Source organism: Electrophorus electricus, chromosome 5 (assembly GCF_041902795.1).
Source record: "Electrophorus electricus isolate QZ-2024a chromosome 5, ASM4190279v1, whole genome shotgun sequence".
In the NCBI taxonomy this organism is placed as follows: domain Eukaryota; kingdom Metazoa; phylum Chordata; class Actinopteri; order Gymnotiformes; family Gymnotidae; genus Electrophorus; species Electrophorus electricus.
This window is the reverse complement of record NC_137501.1, coordinates 21,599,982-21,612,165: the sequence shown is the minus strand read 5'-3', so window position 1 is coordinate 21,612,165 and position 12,184 is coordinate 21,599,982. Positions and strand designations below refer to the sequence as shown.

The 12,184-nt window shown below is 41.2% G+C and overlaps 2 protein-coding genes across 3 annotated transcripts in view; both read right to left on the bottom strand.

Moving 5' to 3' along the window:
* Positions 1–6,133, bottom strand: part of cpe (carboxypeptidase E) — a 14,276-nt gene extending 8,143 nt beyond the window's left edge. The window contains exon 1 of the mRNA XM_027031653.3: positions 5,663–6,133. Within this exon, the coding sequence (XP_026887454.2) occupies positions 5,663–5,912 (250 nt within the window). The 5' untranslated portion in view covers positions 5,913–6,133. The remainder of the gene's footprint in view (positions 1–5,662) is intronic.
* Positions 6,134–6,668: 535 nt separating this feature from the next.
* msmo1 (methylsterol monooxygenase 1) lies at positions 6,669–11,218 on the bottom strand. 2 transcript variants are annotated; one of them, XM_027031648.3, is made up of 6 exons: positions 11,147–11,218; positions 9,499–9,763; positions 9,269–9,417; positions 8,297–8,423; positions 7,946–8,100; positions 6,669–7,468 (listed from the first exon to the last, which is right to left on the bottom strand). In XM_027031648.3, exons 2-6 carry the CDS (start codon positions 9,751–9,753, stop codon positions 7,279–7,281), a joined length of 876 nt encoding a protein of 291 aa, XP_026887449.2. In that variant the 5' UTR covers positions 9,754–9,763; positions 11,147–11,218; the 3' UTR covers positions 6,669–7,278. The 2 variants fall into 2 exon arrangements, with proteins under 2 accessions (XP_026887449.2, XP_081570528.1); XM_081714402.1 differs by having other exon boundaries at positions 9,499–9,663; positions 11,147–11,200.
* Positions 11,219–12,184: the final 966 nt, after the last annotated feature.

Here is a 12,184-nt window from a genome sequence, read left to right as displayed (position 1 = left end):
TAGTAAAAAACAACAACAACATTTTTTCAAGAATACACTATTTAATACTGAGATGATTTTTTAAAATGCTTGAGAAATCCTCATATGAATATATATATATATATATATGAATATTCTGTTTCCTCTCCATTCACCATCCATGTAGTCACTGCTATGACTACAAATTTCAGTCAAACAGTAACACATATATTCGTGTCACAAACAGCCTTTTATCGTTTGTTAATGACCAGCACCGTGTAGCACTCATCTGAACCATGTACGGTCCTTTGTACGCCATCACCAATAACTGTTCACATTCACATATTTCCGTGGTCTGTAATGACACCAACTATGCGAAACGGATTCTCCAGAGCTCTGAAACTCAACTCCGGCGCTAAAATTCTTTGGAACTCAGAATATGACCTCTGGGCCATACTGTGATTTCCTGTTACTGGCTCCCCACTTTTTGGTAGATCAAAATCACAGTGAGCTGGGATCAAGATAAAAGAAAGTCCTGAAATTACGAAGCCCCACACATTTAGTTTGGTATGTGGGAATACAACAAAAAAATACGCCAAACAAGCATTCTATGAGAATCCTTCAATTGACGACATGTAAGACATTACAGACAAGTCCATCACAGATAAGAGTCATCCTTATTAGCTGTCACCAGCACTGGTACTGAAGCTTTCGCTACGTGTCTGATGAATTCAAATGTCTCACATATTTCACTGATTCTTTATATTTACTTGCAATGCAGTAAGTGAATAATCTGCAGTATGTTTGGTTAGTATAGTAACAATTCTTATTTGTAATAAACTGCACTGACTATCATTAAGATCTGCAGGATTTTTGGTAATTATAATTATAATTCTCATTTGTAGTAATATGCACTGAATATAATTGATTTATTTTATGACCCAATGATGATTTTGCTGAATTTTGTACAGATGAACCAAAAATCACCCAAAATCTTAATCCCAGTCTCATCCTCCACATTTTTCTTTTGTACTCACTGCTAAACTAAACAATAAAAACATTAATATGTTAATCCCTAAATCTGGGTCAACACAGCGCAAAGTGATATTAAAGAGCACAATCCAAAATCTCTGCTATAGTGTGGCATTAAAATGATGAAATCAGTAACAGCCTCAGACTGTCCTATTTAAGAGTCGCTAAGAACCTTCATTGTACATGACCTGACACAGTAATGCTATTTTGCTCAGTGCTTTCATAGGTTGTAATCTTAAGTCTGTCTAAACATTACAGACAAAGCGACTGAATTGCTCTGCTCAAAACGTTGTGTCAAAATAGTCCAGCAGGCCTGAATGCACAGAAACACGACACATATGCATATGCACCTCCATCCCCCCCACACAAAGGCACACACACACACACACACACACACACACACACAGATTGGTAACAGATGGGAAGAAGGCTGTTGAATTTAGTAGCAGTAGGGGGGTCACTGCAGGATTTTCAGGGCCATTTTTCACTTTGCCTGCATTTAATATTTTCGTATCTAGCAATTAAAAGGCCACATGTACGTAAACATACATGTGTGTGTGTGTTTACGAGTACAAGTGTGTTTTTGTCACATCAAAAATCAGCCTTTGAAGTCTCAGTTTCATTACAGTGAAAAAATAAAGTAGAAATAAACTCTTTAGCAGATGTTGGAATCAAAGCAATCCATTCTCAGTCTTTTCCTTAGGAAATGTTTCTTAGTGTGTGTGAGTGGGTGTGTATGTGTAAGTCACATATCACACACACACACACACACACACACACACACACACACACACACAGAGTTCATTTAACATGCAGTATATGTATAATTCCTATAGACATCTTTAGGGCCTATACAGAGTACATGGATTCAGTTACGTTGGAGAGAAAGAGAGAGAGAGAGAGAGAGAGAAAGAAAGAAAGAAAGAAAGAAAGAAAGAAAGAAAGAAAGAAAGAAAGAAAGAAAGAAAGGAAATCAAAAGAATATGCATGTGTGTGTAATGATATGCATATGAGAAGTGCTTATTAACAAACATACACACGTATGCAGACGCACTCAAACAACAACACTGCTATGAACAGGGCTTGGTGTGAGGTGGGATGCGTGGGAACGCCATCTCCCCAGTAAAAAAAAGAAAGAAGACAAAACCCCTCCCCCTTATAAAACTTCCACAACCCATTTGCGTCCCCTTTTGATCAAATTGGGTTTTGCAATGTCTATGATCACAACATGATGTAAGATGTCTATTATTTTAAATTTATAAATGAGATCTTCAAATCAAATTGAGATCAGGGCAAAATGTTAACCTCCATTTTCAGTAAGGGGCAATCTGAGTATTTGGTTCAGTGCATGCAATTGCCATAGTTTTACCAGATTCAGACATGCAGGAAATATATTATTTATTCCCCACCCCAACCCCTATTTTATGATTGCACCACTGATTATAGATGCAAATGTACCAGAATGATAAAAGATGAAAGTGTGAATATTAAAGCAGAGTGCAGACAACCCTTGCTCCAACACACTGCCGCTCTCTCTCTGTCCCCCTTAAAGTCACACACACACACACACACACACACACACGGTAGGTTAAACCAGGACACTCTCTCTCAGATAAAATAAACCTCTAAAGAGTGAGTTGGACTGACACACAACATATGTTAGCCTCATTAAAGAAGACCCAAAACTCTCTCTCACTCACACACACACACACACACAGGTTGGGGGAGGACCGCTTCTGGTCTTATATTGACCATGATGGAGAAAATCAAAATCATGCTATGTAACAGTGGAAAGCAAATATCTCATGTCTGTGTGTCCCTCTCTTTCTCTCTCAAACACAAGTCCTTATTTTCCGCATCCCTCCACTGCTCTGTCTCTGGGTACCCTGCTGCCTGTGATTGATCGTGAGCTTTAGTAAACAGGAGAAAACAGAACAATTTCAAAAAAGATGCAGCCACTGCTGTTTGATTTTCAGACCATTCACCCAGCCATCCATTAAATGAACAGGCTAATGGTATCTCTGACGTACATTTAAAGCAAACAAACACCACAGATGTTAAGCAGACTCACACAGAAAGAGAGAGAGAGAGAGCATGAGAGAGAGTGAGAGCAAGAGAAAGAGGCAAACAGACAGAAAGAGAAAGAGAGAATCATTTATGTCCTGGTTTCTATGGCTACTGTCATAAAAGGTAGTCCTTAAGATAAATAATTCTAATCACATGCATAGTGGAAACACACACACACACACACACACACACACACACACACACACACACACACACACACACACACAAGAAACCAAAAACAGAGGTTACAGATCTATGTCCGTCATGGACAAGGTCTCTCTCTCTCTCTCTCTCTCTCTCTCTCTCTCTCTCTCTCTCTCTCTCTCTCTCTCTCTCTCTCACACACACACACACACACACACACAGACACACACACAGACAGACACACATACAAACAAACAGACACACAAAAAGCATATCCCAGTGATTTAGTGGAACAGGAGCCAGATGCTGGATCTCACCTTCATTCATTATTAATGTGCTGAAGCGCTCTCTTTGCTTCACGCACGCACGCACGCACGCACGCACACACACACACACACACACACACACACACACACACACACACACACACACGAACTGCAGGCTAATTCTTTTCAACTTTCAAAAGCAAACGTAATTTTAGTGAGCTGTTAAGTGTAGCCATTATGCACCAAACATGTGTTTTTATAGAGGCGCCTCAAATATTAATACTCCATTGTCCCAAAGGAGATGACGTACACCAGCACGTCCGGTTAAAAATGTAATCGTCATATTTCAAATGGCTTTTAGCAGTCTACTTTACTGCAGAATATAGCACAAGATGAACTGCTCCGCATGCTTTGAATCTTGTGATTGGGTGAGGCATTTGTTTTTACCCATTTATGGTGTGTGAGGCTGAAATTTCCAGTACAGACATGCTAGATTTAGAACCGTGTCTCATTAAACACGGACGTCACTCACGGGTTCGTTATCCGAGTTAGCAGGGTTTTATTTAAGATTACGCGCGAAATCGTTTAACGTGCCTCGTCGTCGTGTTGGCCTATTCATTTTTTCACCATGATTGACATGTATTCGAAAGGCCATTGCATTTGATAGGCTGTACGGTGCTGTTTGCGCGTGGGCTTCAAAAAAGGGGACCAGACGGCGCGCTCGTGAGCGCCCGTCGGCTGCCGAGCTAGAAGGCTTCGTGCGCTAATTCTTCCTTATCCTCTCCCTCTCGATTGGCCCACGCTGGAGCGCTGAGCCGATCTATCGCCACGGAAACAGCTATTTCTGCCTCACTTCAACGCCGGACAGCGGCCTTGCCTCGGAGAGGAAGACGTCTGCGAACGGGACGTCGTTTTATTGTTGAGTTCTCGCTCGTGTGCGTGCGAGCGCGTTAACCGCTGCTGGGGAGACGATGCTCGCCCGTGCGGTAACAAGCGGGGGCGGTCGTGGAAAATCATCTGGTAGCAATAAAAAGCTCGAATCAGTGACTCACGTCTCAAGTCCAGTACACAGGCGCACACAGCAGAGGCAGAGCTGAGGATTGTAGTATTTAGGTAACAGTAATCCCTAAAGTTTCTTCTACAATCAGACGCATTCACACAAACAACTGGCACACTGAAGCTCCGTTCTGTACACAGATTAAAGCATGTCTTAAAAGGCACCACAGTCTGGAAATCCGGTCATTTAAATGGAACGAATAACAAAGTGGTGCCGTGTAATATCATTTGTAGATGATCATCAAAATATCAACCGATCCCTATGCTCTGAAATACCCAATAGCCAAAGCACCACGACGTAGGAATATCATTAATGATAATACTGCATAAAGAAATGGAAATGCTCACAATAGACACCAGTACACATCTCACACTTCATCTATAATACTGTAACAACCAACATGAAACTAAATCTGTCTTAAGAATCAGTGTAAGCAATACATCCAACGCGTTTGCCAAAAAATGCTTGTGTAGATTAAAAAATAGCTACTTTTGTCATCAAATTGCTTGAACTTATTGCACAGCTGTTGGTGGACTGACATGCCTTTTTAAACAATTAAATCAGCTTCACAGTCGGTTCCGAAAATAATTAATTGAATAAAGGGGTGTTCTGAATATGACTTTTATGGAATAACAAGCAGCATTAACTTTCAATTAGTAATTCTTCTCGCGTTTCGCAAAATGGCGCCCTTGGCAAACAGTCATATCTCGTCCATTCTCTCGCAAAGCTAGCGCACCTGCGCGTCACTGCCACCTTCCACTGGTCATTTTTACATGCTACAGTGTCAGTGTGCTAGCATCTTGTGTCTCTTAAAATTTTAGAGGCGACATGTCGTTTCCCTACACTCCTGAGTAATTAACGTTTTTTCTTTTGCATAATCTGAGCGTCGAGGACAGTCTCTCTCTATATATAACTAACTATAGATGGTAATCGAACAGCAATAGATAAAAAGAACATGAGACATTTCAGATTAAGGGCAGAGAAAAATAAACATATTAAATGTGTTAAAGGTTCGACATGATGTTTTTTTTTTCATGTGAAGAAATGCAAAGACCGCTCGCATCGTTCTCTGCTCTGCTTCACTAAAATTTCTCCGCGCGCGCGACGTTTCATCTCGTCGTTGATTTTAGACACTAACCAGGCTCGTGGACCCCCGGGTTGTCGCTCATCTCCAGCACGAGCAGCTCGCGGCCCTCGAAGCTTTCCCCAATGGTGTAGATGCGGGTGATGGAGGGGCACTGCAGCCACACAGACACCAGGGCTTTCCGCATCTCCTCATACCGGTGGTACTCGAAGGAGATGCCCCCGTCCGCCGCCGCATCCCCGCCCGAGGCCAGTAGCAGCATCGCTACTGTCCCGCAGAACATCGCACCGGCGCACGCCTTCATAGTGTTGCGATTCTTTCCGCCTTTCTGTGTTTGTGTGTTTCCTCTCGGTCGGGCTTCTCGCGCCGTAAGTATATATGTCTCCCCTCTGTCCTCTTTCAGTCTCTCTCGGTCCTTATCGCCGCGTCGTGGCCCGTGTGAAGCTGAACGGCTCGATCATTGGATGGAGTTGGCGGTGATGCGTAAACGCGCGCGCTCGGGATACCTGCTATGACCGACGCGCGCGCCCAGCACGGAAAACGGGATCACGGCGACGCGAACCTCCTAACCTAGTGCGCGCGTACAGTGCAACCCCCGCAAGGGGCGTGGTTTGCTTTTCGGCTAAAGCAAAGGATAGATACATGGGAGAAAGAAAACACACACACACACACACACATATATATTATGTATATATATATATATATATATATATATATATATATATATATATATATATATATATATATATATATATATATATATATATATAGCTATGTAGCTATGCTTTCCACATATATAAACATTAAGGAGAGAGATAAAAGTACAAACAAAAACATTTACTAGACGCCTTCAACATTACCTCGTTTTCATTTCTTCATTTCTTCTTTACCGATTCGCCTCTTAAGTAGTTTACATCTTCACTACATTTTGGCTATACCGTAAGGCAAGTATTAATCTTAAGGACGTAAACATCAAAATAAAATGAAGTCATACTTTTAAAAAATCGTCCTTCGTTGATAGCCTAGTGAGAATAAAAAACACATTCTATTTAATGTTTTTATGCCAGTTTATTCAGTCTTTCATGTGTACAGCCTAAAGGACAATATATCCAACACATCAGAAATTGTATATATTAATTTTCTTTTATTAAAATTACTTTTAAAAATGCATTTCTATGAGTTTTGGATATACATTATTCTATCCAAAAATCTTCTGTTTGATTTTTTACCCACAGAAACCTAGTTAAGAGGGAAATATTAAAAAGGTAAAGCTTTTTATACATAGGAAATATAAAGTGCATTGTGGAATGAAGTCATCATTATTTATCAGTGATGAATGTCTTCAGTACTGATTAATGACATCGACAGAAAACAAACCCAACAGTTTCCTCATCCTCAGATCACAACAGCCTATTGTATTCTGTACAACTGAGGTATAGGCACCACAAAACAATTTGTCAACAGTGTGTGTGTCTGTGTGTGTGTGTGACTGTGTGTGTGTGTATGTGTGACTGTGTGTGTATGTGTATTTGTGTGACTGTGTGTTGGGGCTTGGCCTTTTTCCTTAAAAGTTCAACAGATGAACTTCAGGGTGCTGGTACTGATTCACTGACATCTGTTCAGTCCAATTTTAAATATATTAGAGAGAAGTGTGCTTGTCTTCATGTGTGCTACTCCTCTTTCTTCAGGTCCTGTTTCTGCATGTAACTGTGGAACTGGGCATCAGTGTTGAAGAGCCTGTCCCACCAGGTGAAGGTGGAGCCGTAATTTCCCACAAAGTTCATGTGGTGGAAGTCATGGAAGCGAGCCCCAGCGTAATAAGGTATCAGGTGCAGGGGGTTGAGAGGGATGTCATAGCCACTGCCCAGAGAAAGGCAAACATTATGGAAATGTACACAATGCAGTATATGCAGTATAACATGCATGTTATACACCACAGAAATACTGTAGAGGAAAACTGAAATCCAGTACAAATGAAGCTTTACAAGAGTGGGCCTTATGGAAACATTGCCCCCTGGTGTTCAGGTTCCTTCACAACCATTAGAGTGGCATAGTGGGTCCTGGCAGTACTAGGCTTTATTTATTTCTAGATTTATTTCATCTGAATGGGCAATTGATAACATACGTGTGTACCTATAATCTGGTTATAGGAAAGTGTATTTCTCTATATGAGTGTAGTTTTGGGTAAAAGTTTATATAAGACTGGGGACCAAGAAGACAGAAAAAAGGTGAAAAGTATTTAAAATATATTTTAATAATACTTATTAAATTAGTTAAAATCTGGGTGTGCATTTAAAATATGTGTGTGTGTGTGTGTGTGTGTGTGTGTGTGTTTACCTGTGCACATCAATGGTCTCCAGCAGCCGAAGAGTGACCCAGGCCCAAAGAAGGGCCACATGATTGCAGAACACCATGATACCGATGAAGAAACCTGCCCCAAGAATCACCGTCTCCAAGGGGTGGGCATATTCAGCCTGCAACCCAAACGGAGACTATACACACGCACACACACACACGCAAGCACAGGCCACTTTGTTACACGTATGTTTGTTAAAATGTGCTCTCGTTTTGCACAACTGTTGAACATGTGACAAAGGTGAAACGAAATATTCTGAATGCTAAAACAAATATACTATGATGTGTTTATACGAGTGCGTGTGTGCATGTGTTTGAGAGACAGAGACTTACAGTGAAGTCATGGTGCACTTTGTGGATGTGTTTGTAGATTCGGCGGTGGTGGAGGGCTCGGTGGAGGAAGTAATGCCATGTGTCTTCGATCACGGCACAGCCGAAACACTGGGTGAGCAGGTATGACCTGGGCAAGGCACATGTGTGGAGAAATACACACACAACACATGAAAGAAACATTTTTCCCATGTGGGTTGTTCACGACAGTGTCATGCTGTATCCGCACTCCCACTACCCACGTGAACGATGCTGGCCGTTATCTCTAAAGTACACCTTTTTTCAGTTACTAAATTAATATATGTGTACTGTAGAGAAGGCCTAAGGCTGTCAAACAATTAGACACTAATCTTTGCAGGGGAGAATAAAAGTATTTTTACAATCCATTTGTTAAACAACCATTTGGTTATTTCTCACAGCTGAGAACAGGAATCACAACTTTATTTCTATATAAAAAAACTTTTGTAACTTTTGTAAAAATGTACCTCCCAAAGACAAGATATAAGTAATACACATAAAGGGTGAACACAGCTACCGACAAACAGGCTTGCCAGTGCAAACCCACATGGATACAATGGGGAATGACCCCCACAACCCAAAGCTGCAGCCTCCTCACACTGTCATCTCAAAGCATTTAACTCCATGCTTCTGCATACCACAGTATAACATTGCACATCTGACAAAATCCTAATATCCCTGAGACTACATCATCAAAAAAGCTTCAATTCAAGTAAGATTAGCCTGTCACACTGACCCATCATGTCATGTGATGTAAGCTATTCCAGTTCTATTCCAACTGTCTTTTGTGCATTGAAACAGGCTGAAACCTTCCCAAAAAAACCAAACAAACAAAAAAAAAAAGTTCATGTAAATTGCTGATCTAAAAATAAATATGATAAGTTATGGTGAACACTCCTAAAAGGTTATAAAGGCTTTATAGGTACTTAAGAAATGCTTTATAAAATAGATCCTCACCAGCGGGGCATGGAGTCCCAGTCGTAAGGGATGCTGAAGTATTCAGTGAAGTAGTATGTGCCACAGATCATAGGCAACTGGATGCAGAAGTGATTAAAAATGATGACCTTCAAGCATTTCCACTGCTTTTCCCAAGTCTCTGGTTTATCCTAAACAAACGAAATCAGAGCACTGAAATCAGACTTCTGCTTCAGGATTGATGAGCCCTTCAATGCACAGGCTCCACCTACTTGCTGAATCTTGTATTTCTGCATGAACGGCATGAACTGGAACAGGAAGCCCGGCAGACAGAACAGAAAGTAGACCAGCTCATGCACGATGAGCGAGCCCCACGTGGCAATCTGGAACTTGCTGTAGTTCTCCAGCATGTGGCTCCACGCCTGCCTCAGCGGCTCCTGCAGGGGGTTGACAGGGAGTAGCGAGTTCATATATTCTGCAGCCAGGTAGGCCGAGGCCAGGATGGTAGCGGTGCCGTTCGCCTCCATGGGGCCCCCTCTGAGAAGAACAACAGCATGCGTTAACCTATGTAGGAATCCCATAAGTGCAACTTTGTTGAGCTGGGGAAAAACCCAAATGTCCCTCAAAACTATAGCAAGGCCAGGTTGGTGGGCCCCAAAGGTAGTAGTTACATTACTCTCTTGGAGTTGATAAGAACCCAGATTCCCTGAACTACACCCATTTAGAGGTTTGGGCAGACTCGCCTATGCAGAGCGACTACATACTTCTCAGTGTGACTTTGCCCTTTGAGAATTGAACCTCTATCTTTGGTCTGCCTGTTCTACCAGGTGATCCACAGCAGTAGCATGTACGTATGATGAGGCTGTTACCAAAGTCATTTGTTTAATTTGTACCTTTCCCCCAAAATCTTGTGGCACGTGAAATGGAACACATACAAAAGTATAAACAGTCACCAAAAGCATTTCACTGCCAGTTATACTTTGTATGACTATGTATGTGACAAATAAACTTTGAACTTTGAACATTTTCTATCTCACTGCCACCACAAAAAGCTTGGGCATGTCTAACCACTGTTAGTTCGCACAACAAATGAACAAAATTCATTCACCACTATATTAATGTTGTGTTTAAGATGTGAAAAGGATTGAGTTGTTTTGTTTAAAGATAATGTAAAATGATTTAATATGTCTGTGGCCAAGACTGAATTCACAGTGAACTAAATCAAATTAAACGCATAAAATTATGAAATTAATTAATTTTATACCCTGGTGCAACTTCACTGTTTATCCTATATTAACGTTACATTCGACCTTAGACATACAAGGTCTAACGGTAGTCTTTTAAAAACAAGCTAGTACAATCATCACAAAGAACTGAGTTATGGGGTGCGAACTCCTAACTTCTGGAGATAAACCCAGAAGAAATAAGCAAATCAGCTTTTAGATAAAAAAATAAAAATAATAAATAAATAACACGACTGCGCATCTATGTAAAGTTTAAGAAAGACTTAAATTATTAATTTTACAGGACTTTGTGTTAGTTATCCTAGCTAATAAATTGGAGGATGCTTTTGGGGGAGTTCGGTTTTACACTTTTACATGGACAGCCAGATGGTTGTTTACCAGACATTTCTCAGTAACAGACCTTGGCAGCAAAAGTACAATGCAGTATTATGTTAAATATTAAAATCTGAACATTGCAAAAACTGTAGGATAGGGTTTCGGAAGTTGATTTGCAGATACAATGCATTTCAACAGTAAAGCTAACAAATCAACAGTCAAGTGCTGGACCTTGGCTATCGTGTTTGTCAAGTGCTTATTTGTTGTTTCTTAAGATCAATGAAAAGACAAAAACCCATGAGGTTGTTATCCCAAGGCCAACAATAAGAAGGAAAAGACCTTTGAAAGGCCCGCTACTTACCTTTAAGAAGCGTTCCTTCTACCTGCGCGAAGAGTACGAACGCGTTAAATGCGGAACAATCTTGGATGTGGCCATTGGCTGAGAGAGGAGGAGACTGACGCGGGCCTTGCAAAGCAGCGTGCTGATTGGCCAAGTGCGTGGAGTGATGATAGTGAGACGCGAGCCACCGCAAAGCAGCCAATCAGGAAAACGCTCGTCTTTTCGTACCGTGAAGGTATTCGGACGGTGCAGGAACGGCAGGTGGGGTGGTTCCACGGGACAAACTGCATGCGAGAGGTGTGTCTGCACAACCAGACGCTCTCACTCGGTTCATTCCCGCTCGTCTCCTCTCTTCTCGTTCTTATGTGAGCGGCACGTAGCGGGGATTTGGCCCGGAGCGAACAGCGGGTTTTTATAAAGGTGGAGCCTTGGTGTTTTCTTCTCGGTCCAGTGTAACACGTGAAGATACCCCGTAATGAAACTGCGCCAAACATTTTCACAAGTTTGGAGTTCTCTGGATTTTTGTCGCAGAGATCATGAAAATCATCAAAACATGTCCTAATTCAAGCTCCTCACGGTGAACAGAAGTACGATGATGTTATCACTACCACAAAGGATTCCCGCCTAAAAAATCTCGAAAGCATAGTTTTCTATGTACAGGAACGTATCCTTTGCGCGATGCACAGTAGGCTAAACTATTCATTTTTGGTTAAAATAATTTTAGATGACACCTGCTAGTTTAATATCTTCTTCAAATAAAGGTTTTCATTGAAACTATAAACACATTTGTTTCACCACTCATTTCCACATTACAATGTTTTTTGTTGTTGATGATTGTAATAAACTTATTAGTTGTCGACAAGGTAATGTCAACTGGGTCCAGTATTCAGCCTGTGATAAGTCCCCCATCACTTACTATTGTTCTGAACCTTTACAATGCGTTAGCTTAGAAGATTTGAAGGATTTGTTTAGGAGCATGAAACATGTAATGCCATCTTGAAAGTTTTTCCTGTTGGCCCGCCACTGTTGTCTATTACTGATTAAGAACTACAGGCCTAT

Coding starts and splice junctions, on each gene's coding strand:
- msmo1 (XM_027031648.3), bottom strand. CDS start 9,753: ATGGAGGCGAACGGCACCGCTACCATCCTGGCCTCGGCCTACCTGGCT. Junction 8,101..8,296: donor AAGTGCACCATGACTTCACT/GTAAGTCTCTGT, acceptor GCGTGTGTATAG/TCTCCGTTTGGGTTGCAGGC. Junction 7,469..7,945: donor GAGACCATTGATGTGCACAG/GTAAACACACAC, acceptor TTCTCTGGGCAG/TGGCTATGACATCCCTCTCA.